The following is a 26,317-nucleotide window of genomic DNA, read 5'->3' on the forward strand; positions in this document are numbered from 1 at the left end:
CTGATTATATATGGTGTCTTCCCCCTGGCCAAGAAAACTAGCAAGAATCCAAACACTTAATATATTTTAACATCTATTTTAGTCAATGTGTTGTCTAATGGCACAGCCAGCAAGGTAGTTTTATTTTAAACCTGAATTTTGCAGACTGCTTTGTGATAAGAAAATGTTTTCCTCTCTTTTTTAATCCTTTCCTGAATCTCATTCATTGTGGTCTGTTTCTGCAGTGAAGTCGATAGAACCTCATAGCTCTCAGCATTTGGACAGGAGACATTCAATATTGTCTGATAGCTCCAACAAATCTGCAGTTGCAGTCTGTCTGCACAGCGTTTCGTTGCCCCTTTGAAAGATCCTGTTTGCAAACCAAAATAAAGACATTAATCCACTGGTGATTTTGAAATACTCACATTTGCTACCTAGAAATTTGTCTTTGTAAAACAGCTGGCTGCAGGTTTTCTAAAGGAATTTAGAAATGTAGGACTTAGCAACTTTTTAAAGGAACTTGCTTCCTTTCTAAAAATGTGTACGAAACAATGTTTTGCAGGATTGAAATGTTTTAAAGGAAAATTGCCTAAATTCTTCAGCTTTTCTCATTCTGGCTCATATGTACTTGGATAAAACAGAAGAGCCTGAAAGTTTTCTTTTTATGTAATATAAAAGTTGAAATAGTAGTAGTATGAAACATTTTGGTTGTGTAAGGAGAGTTTCTCAGTACATCATTCCCAGATACCTAAAGCAAAATATTTCAGATTCTTTGGTTAATAGTAAATTTCCCAAGATGTAATATCATGTTCCAGTTTGTAATTGTAGGAATTGTTCAAATGCCTGAATTTTCCATAGGATAGAAACACTATTTTCTGCCCCTCTTTTTCCATGTGCTCTCCCCATGATAATCTCATAGCCACATTAGACTCCTAAGAAAAGAAGTCAATACCTAAATTAATGGTGAAGAGGAACACCAGACAGCTACAATTATTGAGTCACAGTTGCAGACATGTATTCAACAATTATGCCACCATGAAATCAGAGAAAGCACAGCAGCACAAATGGAAATAGGGAAATAGAGGGAAAGAACTATGTTAAAGCATTTGCTACAGTAATGAACATTGTAAAATGGAAGTTGAGGTACCTTTTAAACAATTGTCATTTATATCAAATGGGTAGTGCTCAGGTGCTGTGCCTTGCAGGTTGTCTCTCTGCATCTATTCTCAGCAGACTTCATGGTTCTTGCCCTTGGCCAGTGTGCAAATCTGGGATGATCAAAGAGAAAAAGGCTCGGTGGCTCCTATGTGGTTGTTAGTGAACTGTGATGCATATAATGGGATTAGGACATATTTGTTACACTTGACAGGTTGAATTCAGCAAATGAAATACCTCTTCATGCCAAGCGATAGTGGGAGGTGTTGGTATGAAAAAATGGCAATGTATGTCTATACACTGAACACACAATGTAATCTTCTCACTATGGCATATTTAGATTACTTTGCAGAAAATCAGGCTCCTAGAAAGGAAGGAGAAATTTTAGGCACACTACATATACATCTGCCGGTACTGTAATCTTAAAAGGATTATTTTCTGCAATCCTCAGGCTTTTCTGCTGATGGCTCTGGTCTGCATCATATTTTACATTAGAAAATATTGCTTCTTAAACCCCAGAAATATTTTTCTTAGCAAAGGCAGATACAGATGAAATATACACTTAGACCTATCCTGGCGTGTCTTATCCATTTCCATTATGTGAGACCATCCTGAAAGGGAAACAGGGATCTGGAGACCTTTGGAAAAAGACAAACAACCCTCCTGAAACGTACACAACCTATTGTCATGGTTTAGGCCCCGCCAGGAATGAACAGCCACCATCAGACACTTATTTGCTCCTTCGTCTCCAGATGGGACGGGGAAGATAAAAAGAACTAAGGGCTTTGGAACTTGCTAAGGACAGGGAGAGTCTCTTGCCACTTATGGCCCTGGGCAGAACAGGCAGGAATACTCAACTTGGGAAAGAAAATGAAGCTTAATTTAATCTGCCACCAATCAAAGACATGATAAACAGAAGTACCTAACCAAAATCAATACAGAGTAGGGTGATGATGAAGGGTACGACCATCCCTTTAAGATACCTTTTCCCCCACTTCTCCTCTGTTCCTGGGCTCAGAGCCCTGATCCCGGTAGCTTTACCTCCCCACCACTGAGCAGTGCAGGGAGGCAGGGAGTAGGAGTTTCAGTCAGTCTTTTCCTAATAGCTCTTGGAGCTTCTCTCTCCTCAAGGCGGGTGGGCTCCTCACTGGCACTCTCTGCTCCAGCGCAGGGTCCCTCACAGGCAGAGCAGCCCTGCATGGGCCACTCCAACATGCATTCATCCTGAGGGCTGCAGCTCCTCTCCACCTCCTCTGGCACAGGATCCACGACATTCACCCTCCCTGTCACGGGTCCCTTCCAAAGCCATTGGTGGCTCTCAGTCCTACCATTGACCTCCATGTGTTTCAGGGGCATAGCCTGCATTCTCGCCACAGGCTGCAGAGGGGTCTCCAGTCCAATGCTCCTCCTTCCTTCCTCACTGGCTGTGAGAGTCACATAGTTGCCTCTGTCACATACCACTCCTACCTACACCTCCTCTTCTGTTGCAGGTTTGTCTTCTTAAATAGTGATCACAGAGGTGCCAGATTGGCCAAGCCAGGCTTGAGGTGGGTCCAACTCAAGAGCTAAGGGAAGTTTCAAGAACTGCTTAAGGGAAGCAGCACTGCAGCTTCCTCTCCCTGTTACCAAGTACAAATAACTCCACTCAAATCCATCACAGCTATAAATGGACCAATCTTCAGGTTTTTATCTTGTTTTTGCAGGAAAATTGAGCACAGTTAGGTAAGAGCCTGAAGCAATTGCAATGTTACCCTCCCAGCCATGGCAGATCACACACAAATCTAGGGGAAAAAATTTTAGTGTATTGCCAGTACATTGAAAGCAAAACCATCTTACAAGTCTCTGTAAACAGTCATAAGGGTTTTTCACGAGTGACATGTCAGGTACATGCAGTAATATTTACTATAGCTGTTGACATTTCCCAGCTATGCTCTGTGTCAGAAAAGGCCAAATGTCAGGCTCAAGCAGCACATAGACCCTGAGATCCTGACCTGGTGTTAACAGAGATTTCAACACCCAGGACTGCCAGAGGTGCTGTTACTGAGTGCTCGTTTCCTTCAGCCCTGCAGTTAGGAAAAGATTGCTTCTTGCTTCTAATCTGCCCTCCTTTTAATTTCCTCTTCATTGCTGCATATAATGATATTTAATTTACATCACAGTCTTAACTGAAGAGAAAATAATGGCCAGTGGACAATTATAATTTCAGATATAATCCTCTTCCAGGATGCTCCCAGACTCCTGGGACCTGATTAGGCCCAATGTGAAAAAAGGTCCTCCTTGGGAGGTGTGCCTGAGTAGAGAACGTTTTGCAAGCTGAAATCACTAATCACATATATTGTGGATAACTCTATAAAGGTGTTTTATTCTTCGACTCTTTCTGTAAATTCCGTAGCTTTCTGTGGAGGCTCTTATGTATATAGGTTAATTCTGTGTTTTGATCAGAGATCTCCTTTTGCTGAGTTCACTAATGTAAAAGGCACTGCATGCATATACAGTTATATGCCTTTGGTGAATACGTCCCTGTTTTGGGGGTGTGAATGTTAACATCCATGATATCCCTCTATTGTTTATGTAGCAAGGAAGACTTTTTTACACGTCTCATTTTAAAAGTGGTAGCTCCTGTGAATAACTCCTACACTTTTAGGAAGTGCCATAAAATGGTAGAGTATCAGTCCTTCAAGTTAACAACAAATCAAGAGATAGGTCATGGTCACAGAAGCATTTTGAATGCCCAGGTTCACTACATGGTCTGTAATTCCATGGCAAAGTCCTGCTGAAGTCAGTAATTAAATTACCATCAGGTTAAAAAGCCAGGAGATCACCAAAATATTGTACTTACTTTGTTATAACCAAGGCTTAATAATGTATATATTTCAGAGAGTGTCATGGTTTAGGCCCATCCAGGGACAAAAGACAACATTCAGACTTAAGTACCACAGACTTCAGAACACGTGAAGAACAGGGAGGGCTGAATTGCTGCTTATGGTCCCGGACAAAACAGACCAGGCTACTCAGCTTGGGGAAGAAAACAATTTAATCCACGAACAACCAAAGCCAAACCCCATAAAACCCCAAAACATAACAAACAGAAAACAACACAGAGTAGTACAGTGATAAGGAGCAAAACCAGCCTTTTAAGATGACCTTTCCCCCAACTCTTCTCTCTTCCTGGGCTCAGAGCCCAGATCCCAGTGTCTTTATCTCCTCCCTACTGAACGGCTCAGTGGGGCAGGGAATGAAGTTTTGAGTCAGTCTTTTCCCAATGGCTTCTGCTGTTTGTCTCTCCTCAGGGCAGGTGGTCCCCTCACTGGTCCTGCCTGCTCCTCTGTGGGATCCCTCACACTCCTGGAAGCAATGCACAGGCTGCTCCAATGTGTGTTCATCCCGAGGGCTGCAGCTCCTTTCTGCCTCTTGTGTGGGTCTGCTCTGCAGCGCGCAGGCTCTCCAGCACGGCCTGCACCACAGCCACCTCCCCACACAGTCTCTTGCCCATCCGGGTGCACTCACATGGAACTGTTGGTGGCTCTCAGTCCTGCTGTTGTCCTCCATGGGTTGCAGGGGTACAGCTGCGTTCTTACCATGGGTTGCAGAGGGGTCTCTGGTCTGGTGCTCCTCCTTCCTCTCTCCTTCTCTGACTGTGAGGTCCCCCTGATCACCTCCATCTTGCATCACTCTTACACCTGCTGCCAGCACTTCAAATTCCCATCCCTAAACAGTGATTGCAGAGGCGCCAGATTGGCCCAGCTGGGCCAGAGGTGGGTCTGAACCCAAGAGCCTGGGGAAAGTCCAAGAATGCTTTCTCAGGCTTGCACTGAAGCTTCCTCCTCATGTTACCAAGCAAAAGTGGCTCCTCACAGACCTGTGACAGAGAGCAAAACTGATTTCACCAGGAGGTTTTTACCTTTTATTTTTTGTTCTGTTTGAGTTTCATTGTTTCAACAAAGTAATGACTTTGGCTTCATTTGTCTGTCTGCCTTCAGTTAGCATCTTCAGCAGCATGGACACAGTATTCTGTGGGTTTTTCTCCAGAAGTTAAATCAATAATATTAAGTAAGGATGCATTTTTCCATTTGAATGCTTGAAGCTGTTATCAGAGCATTTCTCAAGTTCAACCAAGCATCTTGCATTTGATGTTGATTCTTCCTTTAATTTTTCCCCTCTATCTGCTTTTCAAGAAGTTACCAGATGATCTCTGACTCTGAGGAGTATACCCAGGGTGAGCTATTTTACTAACTTGCTCACTTACGCTACGCTGAAAGTGATGCTATTCCTGAGCACATCCTAGTCTTCTATTTTCACATCGTATGGTTAATCACTGATGATCTTTACCAAAGACTTGTAGAGTCAGCTCTTAAATGAGATACATTTTTATGACAAGTTGCACAAAGATTAAAACAACTGCCCCTATACAATTTCTTTGAAAAGTTGATGATTCCATCAAACTCGTCAGAATTCAGTTCTTGTTCTTCACTATGCAAACCTTCAATGGAAGCTTCCAAGGATGCCTACTGTGAACATACCAGGGCAGTATATATGTCAATAGACGTATACAAGTCAAGCCAGGTGAGGTGAGAAGTGCCCTTGAGCACAAGGAGAGGAGCGGCAGCTAGAGGAGTGCAATGTCTGCTTGAATTATCCTAGTGGTGTGGGACTACAAGACAAAAGTTGGTCATTTTTTTTTGATGAAGACCCCAAGTGACTGTTGATGCTTCTGCTTCACTTCCTTGTGAGTGCAACAGCCATTTCCTATCTAGCCCATTCTTAAAAAGGTTTGCTCTTCCCAGAAAAATACAAGCTTGTGATAAAAACCATCCTCAACATGACTAATATAAGGGCAATTTGAGCCCAAAATTACAGGCCAGAAAACCTCGGTGCAGGGCTTGTACGTGTCAGGAAATCTGTATTACTTTTCTATCTTAGCTTCCCGGGTCTGTAGGCTGTGAACCTCAGCCTCAGTAAGCTGATGATGGGAGTCACTGAGTAGCTTCCTTGGCTTTTCTGGAGTCCCCTGGCCTTATAGCAGGCATTTCTGGAGCACATGTGAGTGGGAAAGGTGCTGCAAAGAGTGAGGTGATGCCAGCTGGGTGTATTTGAGAGTAGGGAGAGGAAGGTGACAGTCTTTCCACACCTGAGAGGTCAGTGGTGACATCCTCCTCAGGAGATAAAAGAAACTGGGGTTTGCTTCTATCTTCCAACTGAGAAGATTCAAAGCTGCATTTTCTGAAAAGAGCATGAGGAACTGTCCAGCCCCTCTGTGGTAACTGCTGTCTTTTGCAAGGTTGTGTTCGGTCAACTAATTAATTTAACAAATGTAGCTAATTGTCTAAAAAGCAAGATAAATGGTGCAGTGCAGAGATGAAGATAGCTCCCTGAGGACAGAGATATATGATGTGTTACATCATTAAAAGAAGGTGCAACGACCCTGTATTGGAGTAGGGTGTAAAACCCATAGGGATTACAGCGACTCATTTACTGTCTGTATTCAGATTCTTCTGTCCTGGTGAGGCCAGGGCCAGGGGGTGAAGAGTGACTGTGCCTCTTTCTACTCCATCTTTTCCATTCCAGGCATTAATTTGCAGCCCTTTCATCACTCACTTCGTCTCACTTCCTTCACTTTAAAGCATGTGGAGTATGATAAATTCCAGGAGCTGTGATGGTTCTCAGATCAGCAACTCTCCTACTTACCGCAGCAGGCATGAGCAATGACCACCTCATGAATTCAATACTGCCAGGCCTGAAAAATAACAGGAGTTTAACCACCGGCTTAGGCCCATGTTATCAAAGAGCCTGTACAGCCTTCAGAAGTTCTTACATACTGATAGATCAAGTCCCCTCGAGTTCCCCCCTTTGCTGCTGCAGCCCTGTTTTGGTACGTTAGAGGACAGCAGTAGTTTCATGAGCACAGTGCAGATCTCTCTGAAGGCTGAATCACAGTCTCTCACAATCTAGCCCTAGGAGGAGCTAACAGCCACAGCAGAGTGTGCTTACCTGAAGCAGATCTGGGCTATAGCAATAACCTCTTTGTTAATGTGCAGCAAGAAATCACACCACTTCTCTTGTCTCTAATTAAAAGTGTCAGAGTGGCACCTCTTGTTTGGCTTTTGATTGGAGTGAATTCCTGTCATCTGAGGGAGGAGAAGAGAGAACTCTGAGACACAATGATAAAACCCATTCAGCCACCCACTCGACAAATCACAAAAGTTTTTTTTTACTTTGTTTCATGTGAGCTCCACAGGGAGACAGTTCTTCAATGCCCAGAGCTACCTGACATTTTAATAATATCTGATCATTATGTGCAGCCTTTCATCCCAAAGCATTTTCTCTGAGTATTTATACCGCACACATATACAGGAGTCATCCCATCGTTTCTAGTGAGAAATAACATCCAGCCTTATACATATGCAGCTGTGTGCTTAACCCACACAGTGTACAAGGCAGATTGGCTTGTCAGAGCACTTACGCTCCCCCGCAGCCACCTGAAGGATGATGGGCCACCTCTGCTTCAGCCACAAACCTGCTACTTCAGTTCTGCGGGTTCTACACCACATTCACTCTCCCTCCAAACTGCTAAAGTGCTTCAAGGAACAGACTGCAAAAAAGTGACAGAAGCAAGAACGTAACTTCAGTATCCCCAGGAAACACCCTTCATAGAATCATAGAATGGTTTGAGTTGAAAGGGACCTTAAAGATCAGCTAGTTCAAACTCCCCTGCTATGGGCAGCAGCACCTTCTACTAGACCAGGGTGCTCAAAGCCCCATCAAACCTGGCTTTGAACACTTCCAGGGATGGAGCATTCACAGCCTGTCTCAGCCACCTATGCTTGTGCCACCCTACCCCCATAGTGGAGGACTTCTGCCTTAAATCTAATCTAAATCTACTCTCTTTCAGTTTGAAGCCATTACCCTTCATTCTATCACTACATGCCCTGGTAAAAACTCTCTCATGTTCTTGTAGGCCCCTTTAGGTGCTGGAAAACTCCCCAGTCTTCTCTTCTCCAGGCTGAACAATCCAAATTAACAGCCTGTGTTCATAGGAGAGGTTGTCAATCCGTCTGATCCTGTCCCTCCTCTGGACCCACTGAAACAGCTCCATGCCTTCCCTTTGCTGAGGACCCCAGATCTGTATGCAGCACTGCAGGTTGGGTCTCACCAGAGCAGAGGCATAGAACCTCTTCCCTTGACTTGCTGCCTGTGCTTCTTTGGGTGCATCCCAGGATAGAGTTGGCTTTCTGGGATGTAAGCACACGTTGCTGTCTCATGTCCAATTTCTCATCAACCAACACCCCCAAGTCCTCCTCAGGAAGAGTTCTTCCTAATCAAGACCCAATCCAAAGGAATGAAAGCTGAAAAATGTTTGTCTAAAGTACTTTTTATATATTCAAATGTGAAGATTCCTGTGAAAATGAATGTTGCCCTGGGCTTTCAGATACCTACAGTTAATATTTTTCGAATACAAATCCTTGCTGGAAACTATTCACTCTCATAAAACATTTAAGGTTGGGGTTTTTTGCCCCAATTATTTACTTTTACTTCAACAAAAACACTTTCAAAACAATTTTACATGTCCCAGAATGGAAACAAATTGCTTTTTTTGTGTGTATCTAACCTTTTTTTAGAAGTGCATCATTCTGGAGGAGATTGATAGAGTAATATTTGTGTTAAAGACCAATTGACAGGGCTTTCACAACTTCTCAGTCTCAAGTAAACACAAAGTATCCCCTGCTATGATGACAGGGGCAGGTGACGCTTTTGTTCAGCCAACCATTGCTTTGCTGCAATTCCATAACACAAAGTGCAAAATGACAATTACCTTTCCCTTGCAAAACAACCACCTTCACATCACATAAAACATCTGTGTTAAGTCATCAGGAACCTACACATAAATCCAGCTTTAGAAAATGAAGCAACCTGATCATACTTTTAAAAACAAGCATGAAGTAACTTTCATGTTAGTCATCCCTATCTTGCATATGTGCACTCCCATAAAATAGATGTGCTCAAATACAAGAACAATATAAAGAGATAGTTTCAATGAGAAAAGCGTTTTCAGATTATTGCTAGTTGCCTAAACTCAGCAGGTGAAAGTTATAATAGTAAAAGCTTTGTAATGAAAAAGTTAAAAGCATCTTTCTGGTAAATGGATCGGAAAAATAGGATGTCATGAGCACCATAATACAATTAATCTTCACTCCTGAAAACATTTCTATCATGTAGGATAAGTCAGACAAACAAATCTTAGGTGAATAGAAGTGCATAGAGGTGCATTTGAAGTGCCTCATTTGCAAGGTCTTATATTCTCTGTTTAAACTTTTTTTCATTGTTTTTCCTATAATTTTAATGCCAGATAATTTTTAAGCCAGTTGTCAACTATTTATTTGTTAATTCCAGCACACTCTTAAATTTACAGTAGTAGAAAATTCTATATTACTGCACTTTAAAATTAAATTTCTGTATTAGTGTACATTAAAAGTATTTACACTCTTCTCTAGCTGACAAAACCAACATTGGTTTCTTGCATAGTGCAAAGTAAGTTGTCAAGTTTAGGCTTGATCTGAATGACATCTGATGCGTATCATTTCTAATGACAGACCAATCACTTTCACCAGCGGTGTAGCATATGGAAAAGATGTTCTTCTGCATCACTAGGCAGACAGTAGAAGGAGAAGGATCCTCTGAGACTCTGGGAAAAAAAATGTCAAAAAGCAACTGGGTTTTTTAGTGAATTGTTGATCTGGTGCTAACTCTAAAAGGTAGTGCTGGCTGCTTGTGAGAGCTCTGGTTTTGAGCAGTTGGTTGAATGCCTCATTCCTTGCCATATTCTTTTAATATGTAATGGAACACTAAGATTTGTTACTGTAAACTGAGTTATCAGTGCACAGAGAAAAGGCCAAGAAACCTCTCCAGATATAGACAGTCTGTCAAGAAGACCACCTAACTGCATGTACTGCCGCTTTACTGAAATCAGCTCTTAAGACAGTGAGGAATAAAGACCATATCTAATACTTCTAGGAAGTAGTTAATTTGCTAGCACAAGATCAATTTGTTTGCAGCAACAAAAGAATTGTATTAATCAAAGATTATGAACAATTTTCTAGTCATCAGAGTATTTTTAGAGGAGTAGTCAGCAGAGAGTCAGAAACAGTCACTGTAAGAGGACATGCTGAAAGAAGAGCTGTGTAACACAATGTGCCTGGGGAATTTTGAGTTGCTTTCGGCATACAGACACTCAATCAAATTTCCAAACGTCACATCACAGCACAGTGCTGTAGTAGTCCATGAAGGGGAACAAGCTCCACTAAAAGAAGAGTTAGAGCCATTTGGCCCAAATCAAGCATTGCTGCTGTGGGGAGTTGCTGAATCCTGCAGCCTGACAGGGACAAGTTGCTCATGGCTTCATGTGACCAAACTGAGGCCAGCCTGAGCACATATTGCACATAGGCACATGCACAAACACACATGTACAGACCGTGCATCCCATATATACATATACACACGGCCAGACACACAGGTCACAGAATCACAGAATGGTCAGTGTGGAAGGGACCTCTAAAGATCAGCCAGTGCAAATTCCCTGCTCAAGCAAGTCCATCTAGATCAGGTCACTCAGGAACACATCCAGACGGGTTTGAAAACCTACAGAGAAGGAGACTCCACACGCTCCCTGGGCAGCCTGTGACAGTGCTTCCTCACCCTTACAGTAAAAAAGATTTTCCTTAAGTGGAACTTTTTGTGTTCCAGCTCTTGTCCATTACCCCTTGTCAAGTCACCAGACACTACAGAAAAGTGTTGACCCATCCCCTTGACATACACCTTTCAAATACTTGTAAGTATTAAGAAGATCTCCCCTCAATCTCCTCTTCTCCAGACTAAACAACCCCAATTCCCACAACCTTTCCTTGTATGAAAGATGTTCCATTCCCCTGATCATCTTGGTGGCCCTGTGCTGGACTCTCTCCAGCACTTCACTTGTTCCTCTTGGGCTGAGGTGCCCAGAACTGGACACAGGACTCCAGATGAGGCCTCACCAGGGCAGAGTAGAGGGGGAGAAGGACCTCCCTCGACCTGCTGGCCACACTCTTCTTGATGCATCCCAAGATGCCATTGGCCTTCTTGGCCATGAGGGCACATTGCTGGCTCATAACAAAATGATCAACACAAACTCAGCATCCATAAGCACAAACCGTACTGGTGGCCTCATCTTGCTTCCTGTTTCTCAAGATAAAGGTCCATTAAGGGGGAATATATATATATACAGAATTAAACATATACACAATGTGAATCTCTCTAGTAACTGTTCTTTTACTCTCAGTCTGTCCTGTAACTGGCCCCTGCCTCGTGAATACATGTAAACAGATCTTTGAGTCATTCTCTTTCAGTGTCCTCAATTGCCAGCTTGGATCCTCTGGTCCCTCTGGTAGGTCATGCATGGTCTCTCTGACCTCTCCTGAATGCATCCCACACCTTTGGTCACTTCAATATGTGGCTCCCAAGCTTATTATCCTGCTCAGTGATTAGTCTGGCCTGATGCTCACCTGTGCTCACACAGCAACCCCCCCCCCACACACACCCTGGTTTCTCTGACTGCAGCACCCCAGATACATGGCCTTGTGACTCCTGGTCTCACTCAGCTGTTGCAACTCAGACTCACACGTCCTCTCCCCCCCACCCATGCACACAGAACAGAGACTCCTTCACCTAAGAAGAGTTAGTAAGTAAGTGTAATACACTGATCAGGCCATGGCAAGGCCAGATAGGTGTGCTGACCAGCAACCAGTCCCTTGATGACACATCCCATGTGTTGTTTGATGAAGATGCAAAACTGGAATTACGTTGCAGAGAAACTTGAGGCTTCTCCAGCTATTGGGCTATTACCCCTTGTTGGGCATCCCACCCCACAACAGATCCTCCTTTGAGCAGGAGGTTGGACTAGAGACTTCTCAAGGTCAACTGCATGCTTTTGCAATTTTGTGATCATCTGAGTCATGATCGCTGTCTGTGAGTGTACTTGTACATTGACAGATTTGCAAGGAAATTTGATTTACGTTACATTTAAATAAGCTTTTTCACTGTGGTTTAGCTCAACTTGGATTGAATAATTTTCTATTCACCGTGGATAAGAACATAGACAAGGACAGTAGCCCATTCTCAACTGACAACCATGTTAAGCTGTCAGAAGTTGTTCTATACCTCAACCTTGCATGTCCCCATAAATTTAAGATGCCTGACTTGATGTGCATTGAAACTATTGCAAGACTTCCATGCACTTTGTTGGAAATTGAATTAGGCTGCAGTTCAGGTTAAAACAGCAAGATTAAATTTTCAGATGTAGATCTGAAGAACACTTAAAGAAAGATCAGCAAAGCAAACACAACTATATCAGACCTGATGAAATCTCTGGGTAAATGAAAATAAATGAAAAACATACAGTTTTCATGTAGTAGGCCAATTTCTACCCATGCTTGCAGTAGAATCATCAAACCTATGTGGCCATCAATAAGCAATTTGAGCAAGCACATCTGAAGTCTAAGCCTAGTTTTGTGAATGCAGAGCAGGTACACATATGCCTTTCGGGAGCTTAAGGACTGCAAATTTGGGAACACATGTGCATGGCTCTTTCTTTTGTCAAAATCATTAAATCATCTTTTCTTTTCAAGCTCACAGTATCTCTGGCCTGCTGTTAGTAGCCTGGAAGATTTTTACTTGTGTTTCAGACATATATTTTTTTCTCCTACTACTCATTTTGTCTCATAAATCCCCTGGCTGATGAGAGCTTGTGGTGTATCCCTTACATCTAACAACATTCAGCAGTTGCTCTGTCATATGCCTGCTGTGTCCAACATCTACTTTTTCCTTCTGCTACTGTTTTAATGCCTTACACAGTTGGCTTTGTACATATACTAAAAGCATCAACATATCCTGCAAACTCTTCCAGAGTCAGTGAGGATTTTTAATTTATTTTTTTTTACTGGGTCTTTCAGAAAAAACAATATTATTTTTCCCCCCCTCTCCACACAATCCTGCAGAATCCTGTATACTGCAACAAAGGGAATGAGGTCTTTGAAGACATTTTGAAAGCAGTCATCATTCCCCCTAGATTTAAAGGTAATTATCAAATATTTGGATTATCCAGATAGCAAAGGGAGTGTTTCAGCTCTTTGGATGTTTGTCATTTGCATCCTGATCACATGCCAAGTTTCTTCAATGTCACATTCATTAAATCCCATATTCTGCCTTTCAAGCAGAGTTCTGAACAACGGGTGATGTGGATCTGCTCTCTGGCAGTAGTAGCTTCCAGGTAGGGCAGCTACTGTTCAAGCCCTACTCAGCTCTTGGTCAACATTTATGGGGAATGACAAGTCCTTACACTCCCCCTTTTTTAGGAATTGCTGGCTGGCGTATGTTTTCAAGATCACAGAACCTTTTAGAGTAAAGGGAACCATTTTTGCTAAGGAGAGAAGCCCCGGGCAAGAGGAGACATTTTATATTCTGTCTGCCTTTCTTGCACTGGTGCAAGGCTGGCCTGTAGAGGATTAGTGATGTCTGGATTGATAACTTTTTATGTAATATCATAATTTCCCACAGGGGAGAAAAAGAAACTAGTGAAGGATTGAAAGACCCTAGTCATCCAGTCTAAATATCTGGGGCTTTCTGATCTGCTGGTCCTCTGAAGTGCAGAGTCAGCTTTTTGTTCTTACAGTACCTGTGTCTATCCTCTGTGGAAAGTCACCACATCTCTTCTACTCCTCGCAAAAGCAGCTCTCTCACGAGTCACTCTTGTATTTGCTATGTCTACAGCATGGAATTCAGCTGCTCTGTGGTGAGCCACAGTGGACGGTGAGACCAGGCACCTTTTGGAGCAATCCACATGCCCATGTCTCTGCACTGGCTTCCAAAAGAAGCCAGAGGACATGAGAGAATGACATAAATCACACTTCTCTCTCACCTTATGTATCTAAGGTATACATCCATGTGTGAAAACTTCCATGAAAGACATTTCACAGCCATTAGCTCAGTGTCAACGGTGATGTCAGAGGTCTGCCTGTGGAAATGAGTACTCCCTATGAGAAAGCTTTTATTTGCTGTCCTCTGTTTTAGCCATCAAATTCTCCTGAAAGTTTTCCAGAAAGACTCTCTCTCTGGTTCAAAAGCAGGGAGCCTCAAATCAAAATGCTGGTCCCAAGGGATGTCTAGGGAATCATAGGGTTTGTCAAGCCCAGAAGAGAAATTCACATCTTTTCACCATCTGTTGATGGATGAAAGTGTCATTTGCAGGGAAAAGCTCCAAGCTGGGAGTGGTGAGGGCATCACACAGAATGGTTGCAGCAGTGGCACTGTCATCATCAAATCAGGCCACTGTGTTCTCTGATACCTGACATAATTTGTGAATAATGAATAGGGCCAGGCCCCTAATGATCTCCAGGTGTGATTCAACCTGGATTACTGTATTTAGCTCTTGCAAGGTCATTTTGCTTCTAATAAGTACTGGTTTGCACACGCTCAGCTGTGTTCTTGTCCTTCAATGCAGTAACTGACAGATGGTAGCAAAATACCCCTTTTATAATGAAATCTGCTGAAGGAGACTGCTTAGGGCCTCAGAAAATGGAATTTGCTGAATAAAGGATGGTCTCAAGGAACAAAAGGAAATCGTGTACTGTTGTATATATTAAATAATTTTCCTCAGGCATCCGGTGATCAGTAGCTTTTTCTCGTGTCAGAGAGGTGACCTAACTGTTTGTTTCAAATTAGTTATAGCCTCATTCACCTTCATACTCTTGAAAGTCTTGTTTCTGTGGGTTAGTCTGAGTAGTGCCTCTAAAAATGTACCAGTTAGCTGCATAAGGATTTGTTGTAGCACCTTCATAGGTACCAGATTTGTATCTTCAGTGTGTAGTCAGACACTTAAGTTTTCCACTTACACTATAATTAACTTTGTTTCTGGGTCAATTTCACACTTGTTTTTCAGACACAATTATGTCCGTTTATCTTAAATGACTATTAATTCATAGCAGCATTACTATTGAATCCTTTATGTGACCACAGAATCATAGAATATCTCAAGTTGGAAGGGATCCACAAGGATCGTCAAGATCATGCACACCTTCAATTTTCTCATGACTTATCCAAACTTATTTATCATCTTGTGTGAGGCAGGAAGATATTGATGGCAGAAACCTCTCCTTTTCAAATCTTCAAGAATCCACAGCCTTCCTCTAAAACCAGTCTTTTGCTGAGTCTTTGCCATTCTTAGTTTCCTCAAGCTCTCCTATAACCAATTTTTTACTCTTTTATTCACTGTACCAATGCACAGTTAAGGAAGTGTGATGTGACTTCCTTTAGCATCCATTTACACTGTCCTATAAATCATACAAAATGTTCTGCACAGGCTCAAATCTAGGCATGAAATGAGAATCCATCTGTTCGTTGCTCCCAATGGGAATATACTTTCTTTCTCTGCATCACTGCTTGACAAAACTTCTAATCCCATCTGAAACTGCTAGTGTGTTGTGTTTGGGGCCTGTTATATCAATACACATCTCTCTGCTCTCTCCTTCCCCTCTGAGGAACTGTTATTTTTAGACTGCTTTTCTGTCTCTGATGGAGTCAAAAGTTACATCTTAACCTATACGAGTTCTGGTGGCATATGCTGCTCTGCTCTTCTGCTGCAGTATCGTGAAACCTGTCATGCAGCTCTGTTTTTCTGATCTGTAACACTCTTGTCACTGTTGCCCTTATGGAGAAATTCATGCAGGCACTTCTGTTTCTTGTCTAGGTTTTCTTTCACTCTTCTTGGATGTCATGGCCAGCAGTATGAGTATTTACATTTGCCTTTGGCTCTATCGGGAGGGGAATCAACAATACTGGACAATAATGGACAACTTAGAGCATAGTCCTGCTGCTATAATGTGCCCTGTACATTACAGAACTACAGGAGTGTTAATGTCAAGGTGATGGAGCTGCAACTGTGTTCAGGCACAGTATTATTTTAAGAGGGAATCACTGCAGTTCATGAACTGCAGACACCATCCTACATGTAGGTATCTAAATCTGTGCTCTAAGTTTCCCTTTGCAGCCAATGAGTAGTATGAAATAGGTACCTCTAATGTCTAGTTTACTTCAACTTAAAGAAAGTAACTAAATTACATGAGTAAAATGTTATTTCATTTCTACTGACTAAAAAGACAGTGAAGATTGATTAGCTTACATGTGTACACATAGATCTCTGGCCACCACATGTGTCTCAACTGGCCACTGCAACTGCAATGCATCTTACTCCTCCTTCACTGTGAGCTATGGCCTGGCAGAGCCTCTTGTAGCCGTGAGCTAAGGATACATGTGCGTGTATGTCACTCAAATGCCCTTACAGTTGTTTAGCTCGCACGTGGCAATTGGTTCCTCTTCACAACCCAAGGGAACGTTTAAACCCATGATGCACCTGAGTCATCAGCCACTGCATATCAAGCAGCTACTCCTTGGAGCCAGCCTATAAGGTGCACAGAATACCTAACTGTCGTGGTTTAGGCCCATCAGGGAACAAAGACCACGATTAGCCTCAAGTACCGAAGAGGCTGAGAATTGCTCAAGGGCAGGGAGAGCTTAATTGCCGCTTAAGGTTCAGGACAAAACAGACCAGGCCACTCGGTTTGGGGAAGAAAACAGAAAATAATTTAATGCAACATCAACTAAAACATACCCACAAAACCCAAAACATAACCAAAACGAAACAACACAGAGGAATACGTCAATGAAGAGTCCAACCAGCCTTTTTAAGAACACCTTCCCGCCACACCTCCCCTCTTCCCGGGCTCAGAGCCCTGATCCCAGAGTTTTTACCTTGCCCCTCCCTGAACGGTTCGGAGGGGCAGGCAGTGGGAGTCTCAGTCAGTCTGCTCCCAATAGCTTCTGCCGTTCGTCCCTCCTCAGGACGGGCCAACTCCACGCCAGTCCTCCCTGCAAGTCCGTGGGGTAGCTCACACACATGGCAGCCCTGCACGGGCTGCTCCGACGTGCACCCATTCCAAAGGCTGCAGCTCCTCTCTGCCTCTCGTGTGGGGCTGCTCTGCGGCGTGCAGGCTCTCCAACACGGCCTGGGCCATGGCCGTCTCCCCACACAGTCCCTCGCCCGTCCGGGCTCACTCACATGGAGCTGCTGGTGGCTCTCAGTCCTGCCACGGATCTCCATAAGTTTCAGGGGCACAGCTTGCATTCTCGCTACGGCCTGCAGAAGGGTCTCCGGTCTACTGCTTCTCCTTCCTTCCTCCTTCTCTGGCCGAAGGGTCCGCGTGGTCGCCTCCATCTTGTATCCCTCTTACACCTCCTGGCTCGCATTTCAAATTCCCGTCCCCTAAACAGTGATGGCAGAGGCGCCAGATTGGCCCAGCCGGGCCGGAGGTGGGTGTGAACCCAGGAGCCGGGGGAGGGTCCGCAAACTCTTTACCGGGTCTTCACTGCAACCCGCTCCCCCTGTTACTAAGCCAAAAGCTGCTCCTTGCTAAACCAGAACACTAACGGAGGATTTTTTTGTGTTGATTGTTTTAGGGTTTTTTTCAATAGAGAATGAGGAAATGTCTGACTCTTCTCACCAGTCCCACAGTTTGTGAAGCATTTAGTCATCGACATTTGACATCCTTTAGAGTTTTTGCCTTTTTTAGCATGTATTATTCACACCCTCAGAAATGCCCTAGAGCAACCCAAGCCTTGTATGTCTCTTTTATTGCCAAAAATACTTGCAAAGAATTTTGGAGCATGGCACCATCCCAAGTGCATGTTCTGGATGGGCCACATCATTACACCCAATAATGCAAAATTGCTTGCATTTAAGGCTTCCCAGTCCCATGCAAACTCTATCTGCTTACCTTGACTGTCCCAACCAGAACAAGAGCACCATTCCTGCACAGTCCCACCTCACATCACCATGTCTCCATCCCCATGCTCTCTGCCTCTGAGGTTTTGCATGGAACTGCTGAGCATTTCACAGAGCAGATGCAGCAGCGTGAGTCACTGCCTCACCAAGGAGTGAGCTCCTGCGTATCAGTTGCTCCATGGAAACAGCCCATGTATATGGTTGAAAGTTGTGCAATGCACTTTGAGGCCACTTACATGACTCTGAAATAGCAATAATTTGTTTACTTCATGTACACTCAGGAGAAAAGCAAACTATGTCATACAACTGCCCAAGTACTTCTGATAGAGCCTCTAATCTGATAGCTTGGCTGAGACTCGGATGGTTCAGGCCACCTGGTTGCAGACAAAGTTGCTTAGAGCGGGAGCCTTCACTTGTTTACCCTTAAGGCTGCCTCACTTTCAGTCCTTGAAACAAGGTAGCTCTATGCAAACCAGCTCTCAGGAATGGTCCCTGAAATGCGCTGACCCCCAAACCATGCTTGGGAATTGTTTGGGAATGAGATCAATACCATGCCAGGCACCGGTCAAAGAGGATAACAGGGCAGATGATTATGCTCTAGTAGCTAGAAATGTTGCTAGTGACTGTCAGATTTACTCTCATAGCTGTAGCTGAACATTTTCATCCATGTTCTCTAGAGGCAGTCTTTGTTTATGGCTTTAATAGCTAGAAAATGTGAGTTTTCTGACCATCCCCACACTTTATGGTGCATCTTTCAAGCTGCTACAATGAAGAAGCATTAGCAACAAAGTTATTACTTCACAAGCAAAATTTCTCTTCTTGGCAGCTCTTGGCATAAAGGTACTTCAAAAAGTGTCTTAATATTCTGCAAATGAATCAATTATTTATAATTGCCTTGCCTTTAGATGTGAATTAAAGTAATGATCTTTTTTATAGAGTTGAAAGGAAGCAGACAAGTTTAATTGAAGTAAATGAAATCTACATGACCACCTGTTTGTTTTTTTTAAACTTCATAGGAAATCAATGTATTGACAGTAGCGTTGGTCAACCAAGACAGAGAAAAAAATTCAGAGAAACGAAGCCCGGGTCTAAAATCAGAGAAAGAGGCACTGTTAATAGGTAAGATAACCCCAACGATTATTTTTGAGAACAGAATTGACTTTTAACAGGTTTTTTGCGTTTGCATGTGCGTTTGCGTGCATCTTTGTGTTAATATAAGGTGGGATTTTTTTCTTTTAAATTTTTTATCTGTATTTATAATGGTTTTTAGTTAGAGAAACCCTAAAACACAGGTGAACTATTCCATCTGAAGAATTCCACAGAGTCTAATGAAAGGATTTCAAGTATGAAGGAAATTACAGGATCTGCATTTAGACTTGCAGCATATATGAAGACTTGCAGCGATATATGAAGACCTTACTTACATAAAAATTATCAAGCTAGAACTGTGCAACTTCTTATCTGATTTTTTAGGCAAAGTGTTGAAGGAGAAAGAGATAGAAATAATATGAGCAAAATATCAAACAGAAAAAATATGAGTACTGGATGTTTTAAGGAAGCCAGGTATACACTTTTGACATTAGGTGAGGGAATTAGCAATATGAATATTTATAAAGAATACCACAAGGACTGTCATATCCTTTACCTAGAATAAAATCTTTAATATAAACTCTTCAAGAGTTTAGGAGTTAAACTCTTAAAGAGTATTTAGCCACACAGGAAAGCTGTCTGTACCCATGCTACCTTTGAAGGGAACATGACCCATTTATATCCACGCATATTTTGCATTTGGTCTCAGTGGGGCAGGTTTACATGGAGCCTAAAGGCCCACGGACCAAAGTGGTCCCTATGGCATGGTTGCCATTCACAGGAATGCTGACCTGAAAGACCAGTTTTAATTTCTTTGGTCTGGTCTGTGCACAAAATCAGCGGTGTCCTGGCAGGTGATAGTTCGAAAACTACCTCAATTTGTTTAAATGCAACTCATTTGCATCTGCTAAGCTCCAGGAAAGTTGCTGCTTTATTGTTGGGGCAGAGATTCAGACAGTTCAGACCAAAAAGGTCATTTCAAAGTGTAGAATGTATTTAAATGTGAAAGGGCTTAATACATACTCTTCCTCTGACTGGTGAAACATGGAATAGTGTGATGTACAAAAGTGTATGAGATGATTTCATTTTGCTTTTTATAATAGAATTTGGAATTTTTTATTTTGATCTGTTGAAAGTTAACTTCTGTGAGAAGGGTAGTACGGATGGGTTTTAAGAACAGAAAAACAAACTCTTTTTTTTTTTCCTAGGTCGCTTATTATTTGACTGTTACAAGTGGTGACAGTGTCCTAAAGTGGGTCCCATCCACCATCTACCCAAAGGCACACTCAGATGAACAGTGTAATCATATCCAGATATTACTGGATATAAAATCCCCACAACTGTCTTAATTGTTAAATCTTACAGTTTAAAGACAAAAGATTGCTCAAGATGGATTCCATGTTATCACTTCCTCTGAGGCATGTTCAGGCGTGGCAAGAGAAAGTCAGACTTTGCCTCCATCCCTTCACTAAGTTTTTCTGTATTTTACAAAATTCAAAAATGTCTTAGAGAAAAAGAGCATAAAGGAAAAAAAAATACTAAAAAGTTATCGTGGAACTCCAGTCAATAATGACCAAATATTTTCAAATTACTTTTTATTTACATTAGATGAAAGAGCTAGCTTTGAACATCCTGAATTGAAAAGTCTTGTGAACACAGAAAACAAATGCAATTCAACTGGTAAAATGTGATTTGAATACAAATTGGATTTCCAGTCAACTTACCCAAGTGTGATGGTCTTGTCTTTTGCTTCAAGAGCTCTTGCATGTCTGCTTATGGTCACACACAGCATAAAGGTAGCAAACCTGGTATAAAATTAAATACACACTCCTCCCTTTGCAGGATCAGAAGATTGTAAATGCTGTGGGAAAAAAATAAGGGAGGGGAAAAAAAGTGTTCCTTGCAAAGCCAGTTTAAAATTAGTTAATTTTTACTTACTATTTTCAATCCTGACTAGTATTTGGGGAAAACTGAAATCCAAGATTTTTCTGATTAATTCAGCTTCAAAGAGGAAGTATGGCCGGTAGTACACAAGATACAATGACCCATTTTTGTCATTTGTAAGCATTTTTAATCCTGGTGTTTATGCTTTAAATATAAGGAACTGCCCCTAGGGTGGTTCAGCTAAGAAACTCATCCAAATAGAGTTGAAAATATTTGTTCTGATTCTTACAGTTCAACTCTCCCCAAACAGTAAGTAACACACATGCCATTTGGTGTTTTCACTGCTTGTTTAGAAGAGGAGAAATTGGATAGTGCTTTCAACAGCAATTCTGTTTCTCCAAATCTCATCTTCTCTGGTCATCGTTATTATGCTGTCACTTGATTTTCACTGCAGGAAAAAACCTCTAGACTTAGTTCCCAACTCCTAAGCCAGTTTATTCCCACACCTTTTAGAGCGATCCTGAATGATCCTGTAAATAACAATGAAGAGAGAACTGGGTTTGGGTTTTTTTTGAGAGAAAGTAAATAAGTAAATATGTCATAAAGGATTTGTGTTTTCTTCAGCAGCAGTTACGGATAATACGGATTAAACACTTTTCATAACCAGCATCAGCATAATTACTGGAAGAATTTGAGGGAGTGAGGTTTCTGACACAATTATATGAAGCATTTTCACAACAGAGTATCCAGTGAAGGGGAAAAAAAGCAATAATTTTACCATTACAATATCCACAATTTTATATTGGTAAATCAAGCATAAAATTGGTAGTTGAAATGCTTCCAGCAAGTCTTTGTTTAGAAATTCCTTTATTCATCAGTATATTATCTTGGTCACTTACTTGCTAACTGCTATCATTCCTGAAGATGAGCTATTGTGTTTTACCGTGTTATTATGGTTGTATTAAAAATGTGCCATTTTGTTAAGTTTATTGGATTGTGTAAGAAAAATAAGAATCATAATTCATAGTGAAAAACCTGCAAGAACCAACTGCTCAGAATTATTTATCTTATTTTAATGACATGCTGTTTGAGTTAATTTCAATACTTTATGTGCATTTGTTTTTAATACAGGTATCATATCCACATTTCTTCACGTCCACCCCTTTGGAGCCAATATAGAATACCTTTGGTCTTATATGCAGCAGTTGGACTCTAGGGTAAAAAAATTTAATCAAAATCTGTTTTCTCTATAGAAATATTGTATTATTCTTTACTGCAGGTTAAACTCCTCGTGCGTTTCCATTAGAAAGATAATGGGATATGGGGCTTGGGGGTTTGCAGTCTTTATTCATTCTGAAATTAAAGTGCATGTGCTTATGTAGAGGTCTTTGCCTCGTGCTGCTTAGCTATTCTTTGTGGCAAAGAAGAACAGAGCTTTAAATGGCAAAGATTAGCAGGTGATTTTATGATATACAAACCTGACATACATCTGAGGAGAAGGAAAGCAGAACAAGAGGTACATGTAGCCACAGCCATCAAACTGTGCTGAGTTTTAGGAGACGAATCCTTATTCTTCTGAAAGTTATTAGTCATGGGTCACACTGAACATGAGCTTTCATGAGCACATGAATGGACCATGAAGTGTACTCTTCGCCTCCATATGGAAGCAAAGAGGGCCTTGTAAAGGAACTGTGTGACCCTGTGGCTAAATCGAGACCAATAGGTGACCAATACAAAAGCAAGGCCAACTCACTATGGTGTGCTAAGTGGATCAATTGGAACAGTCCATAGTGAATACATGCCTGTAGGGTAAGATATTTGGACTTTTAAATGTCTACTGTAGGATGAGATGAAATCAAGTACCTAAAGGGTGTATTCCTCTCTAAATGTTTAGTCTTAATATTGTTATATTTCAATATTGTTTACAATAATGTTCTATAACAATAATTAATAATAGAAATTATTGTTGTTTCTCATTAATAATGGTTCATACGTAATCATATATTAAAAATAATAATTATGGAAATTAAGCATGTCAAGAATTAGAAGCTCAGCTGTGAAATAGCCACCTTTGATCAAGTGACTGCTACTCTTAGGTGCTAAAGAACAGCTCTGGGGGATGCTAGACTGCGTGAGATACTTAGGAGATGCTGGGGTCACCCTGCGGTTAGCCACAGCTCTGATCCACATCTGCCAATATTTCCTCTGCACATGAGTATCATGGTGCTTACTCAGATCTTCTTGCAGCATGGAGTCAGGATGTAGTGCATCTGGAGCGAGAATGTGAGTGTTACTCCTTGTGTGGCAGTTGTTGGGTACAGCTTATTTGATCCTGGCGCTGTTCTGTTCCTGAACACTCTTCCCGGCCATGCTGCACATAGCCAAGATCAGCTTCCAGTGGACTGCTTTGATGGACTGCTTCATGTCTCTGAGGATCCTTCCTCTGTTTCTATGAAAAAAATATACAGCTAAAAGCAGAGGAGGTGCTGACCTGCAACTCCACTGGAAATAAGACAGGTTGCATGGATGAGTCAGGAAAGATTATTAAGTTCTTTGTCACTATCTTCAGACCATGGCAGCTCAGATTTGCTAGTGCTTAACAGTCCACTGCTGCCCGCAATGAAAAGGGAGAAAGGGATGAGAATGGTAGAAAGAGATGAGAAATATGAATTTGTGGGTTTTTTTAAGAAAAAGTCTGATTTATCAAGACCTGATGCACCCAGAACTTCACACCTGCAGCTATTTTTCTTAAGCTTCTCTGTTCCCTTCCTCTGCCACATAAACACCTGTCTTCATCTTGTCTCCACTTCTTGCAGTACCCAGTCTGCCCAGTCTCCTCAGTCATCTTTCAAGCCCTTCCATAACACACAGTATCTGGCTAAGTTTCTACTACTTTTTCCCCTGGTTGCCCCCTCCAGCTCTGTATCACTTGAACAATAACAGAAATAGTTTAAAATACTGGCTTCTTGGGTTCCAGCCCTGCTGCTCATTGTCTCTGCCCACTGAACTCCTCAACTTTCCCCCCCTTCACTGCTGCAGTCCCTTCTCATGCATGTGTGTGGGCTCTGTCCTTGAATTTCTGCTCACGTGACCAACATGTTGGCTTCTGTTGAGGCTACCAGAATAAAACACTTCACTTGCTCACAGCCTTCATGGGAGGAGCACGCTCTCCATCTCTCCGAGGTGCCAACGTACGAGCCCCTGCGGCTACTGCGGAACCTAACTGCTGCATAATAAACACGAGCTGCAAAATCTGACCTCACTGGTTTATTTTGGAAGTAACTGCTTGTAGCAACAAATTACTTTTTAATAGCACAATCCGGAGATGCAATCTCAGAGATGAATTTCAATTACTTTCTATGGTTAGCCTGTCATTCCTCACCTGAACAGGAATGATAAGGTCAGCGTACCCGTGCGGGCCAAGGGCTCAGCGTAGAGCTCAGATACATTACCCAAAGGTAACCAGCTATCCATTACTGCCATGAAAGTTTGTAAAAGATGGACCTGATTACTGTGGGGCTTTAGACTGCCTCCCACACTGATTTTTGGCACCACCTTTAACAAATTGTTTAATCTTTCTGCTGTGGTAACCTCTTCAGGAAAATAAGAGGTGGTTGATATTTTCTTGCCTCCCTTGTGTGGAATGAGGTATAATTACCATATTTTATGTTCATATACTGTTTTAAAGAGGAAACTTTTCACCTTGGAAGGTTTCTACTAGTATGAATACACAGAAATATAATTATTGCCAGAGAAGCCTATCAAAATGTGGAGATACCTGTGGATAACATGCAGCACTCTTAGATTTCTTTACTGTTCCTTTCATGGTCATCACTTTAGAAGAAGTAGCAGTAGGATAAAATGATTCATTTTCCATGATTGTTCAATTCTTGACTTCCCTACTGATGATACCTGAAAGGTGGCCTTTGTAAAATTGTTTTCTGCAATGAGAGCGTCTTTCCCATTAGGAATATGACCACTCATCAAGGGTTCAAAACCCTAAAAACATCCTGAGCAATGCTGAGGAACTTCACTAACTTATCTGGGGCTTCTAAACTGAGTAAAACTGGAAGAAAGTGGCTCCTTGGATAGTCAGCCCTAAGTAACAAAAATAAGCTGATTAAATGACATCCCTGTGTTAGATTTTTTGCAAAAGAAAAGCTGATAAAGATGGGAGAAGGATTCAAGAGCTCATGGGATGAAAAGGAAGAATAAAGTCTCGCTTGCTTCCTCCTCTTCTTTCCGTGTATCCACAACTGTGGTTTTTAGAGAGACTTTGTCCTATGAAGCTGGAACACAAAAAGTTCCACTTAAATATAAGAAAAAACTATTTCACTGTTCAGGTGAGGGAGCCCTGGCACAGGCTGCCCAGAGGGGTTGTGGAGTCTCCTTCCTTGGAGGTCTTCAAGACCTGCCTGGACATGTTCCTATGCGACCTGATCTAGGTGAACCTGCTTCTGCAGGGGGGTTGGACTAGATGATCTCTAAAGATCCCTTCCAACCCCTACCATTCTGTGATTCTGTGATTCTATGATATGTGGCAACAGCCCCAATGTAGGAGTTGTTGCTCTTTTACAGTGGGATTCCATTTATAAAAGCAGAATCAATCCTGCAAGGAATCTACACTTGCTTTGGAGCCTGGGGGGAAAAAAAACCCAACAAAATCCAGGAGCCAGGTTAAAAAAATTAATAATGGTTGGTTGGTTGTTTTCATCTGGCCTGGACACCCCCTATCCCCTCACACCTTACTTCTGTTCTCCATATTTCCTCTTTCCAATCTACAGGTCAACTTTCTCACTTAAATTTTACCTTTATTTCTTTCCCAGATCTCTGCAAATGAGATAGAAATGCTTTTGATGAGACTGCCACGCATGTTTAAACAAGAATTCACTGGCGTAGGAGCAACACTGGAAAAGAGGTGGAAGTTTTGTGCCTTTGAAGGAATTAAAACTATCTGACTGTGACTAGTAATGAAGCTATGCAGAAGAAGAATTCCTAGAGCATGGCAGGGTTATAAAAAACTAAAGTACAAAGTCTGGGTTTGGGCACATAGTATGTTTTCGAAGTTATCCAAGCCTAATTTTAGTTACATTTGTGACGTTCTCTTGTGAGTGGAAATGTAGTTGTGCACCAGTTCCTAAAATAAAATAACATTTTTTAAAATAAAAAAAGTTTCAAAATGTGACAGATCTGTTTCCTATGAAAACTGAAGAAAGATCCCACAGTCATAATGATTTCCAAATACTACATGTCCTACATCTAAGAAAAGCTCATTTGAGCAAAGAGTTAAGGAGAAAGATCGCGCAGTTATGGTTGCTAAACTACAGCGATGTGTATGTGGTACGTAGT

At 41.9% G+C, this 26,317-nt stretch overlaps 1 protein-coding gene across 1 annotated transcript in view; it reads left to right on the forward strand.

The window, feature by feature from the left end:
- Positions 1-25,992, forward strand: part of ENOX1 (ecto-NOX disulfide-thiol exchanger 1) — a 262,050-nt gene extending 236,058 nt beyond the window's left edge. The window contains exons 13-15 of the mRNA XM_062020485.1: positions 19,012-19,114; positions 22,100-22,185; positions 25,795-25,992. Of these exons, the coding sequence (XP_061876469.1) occupies positions 19,012-19,114; positions 22,100-22,185; positions 25,795-25,926 (321 nt within the window). The 3' untranslated portion in view covers positions 25,927-25,992. The remainder of the gene's footprint in view (positions 1-19,011; positions 19,115-22,099; positions 22,186-25,794) is intronic.
- The last annotated feature ends 325 nt before the right edge of the window (positions 25,993-26,317 follow it).

Source organism: Colius striatus, chromosome 1 (assembly GCF_028858725.1).
Source record: "Colius striatus isolate bColStr4 chromosome 1, bColStr4.1.hap1, whole genome shotgun sequence".
NCBI classification, from domain to species: Eukaryota; Metazoa; Chordata; class Aves; order Coliiformes; family Coliidae; genus Colius; species Colius striatus.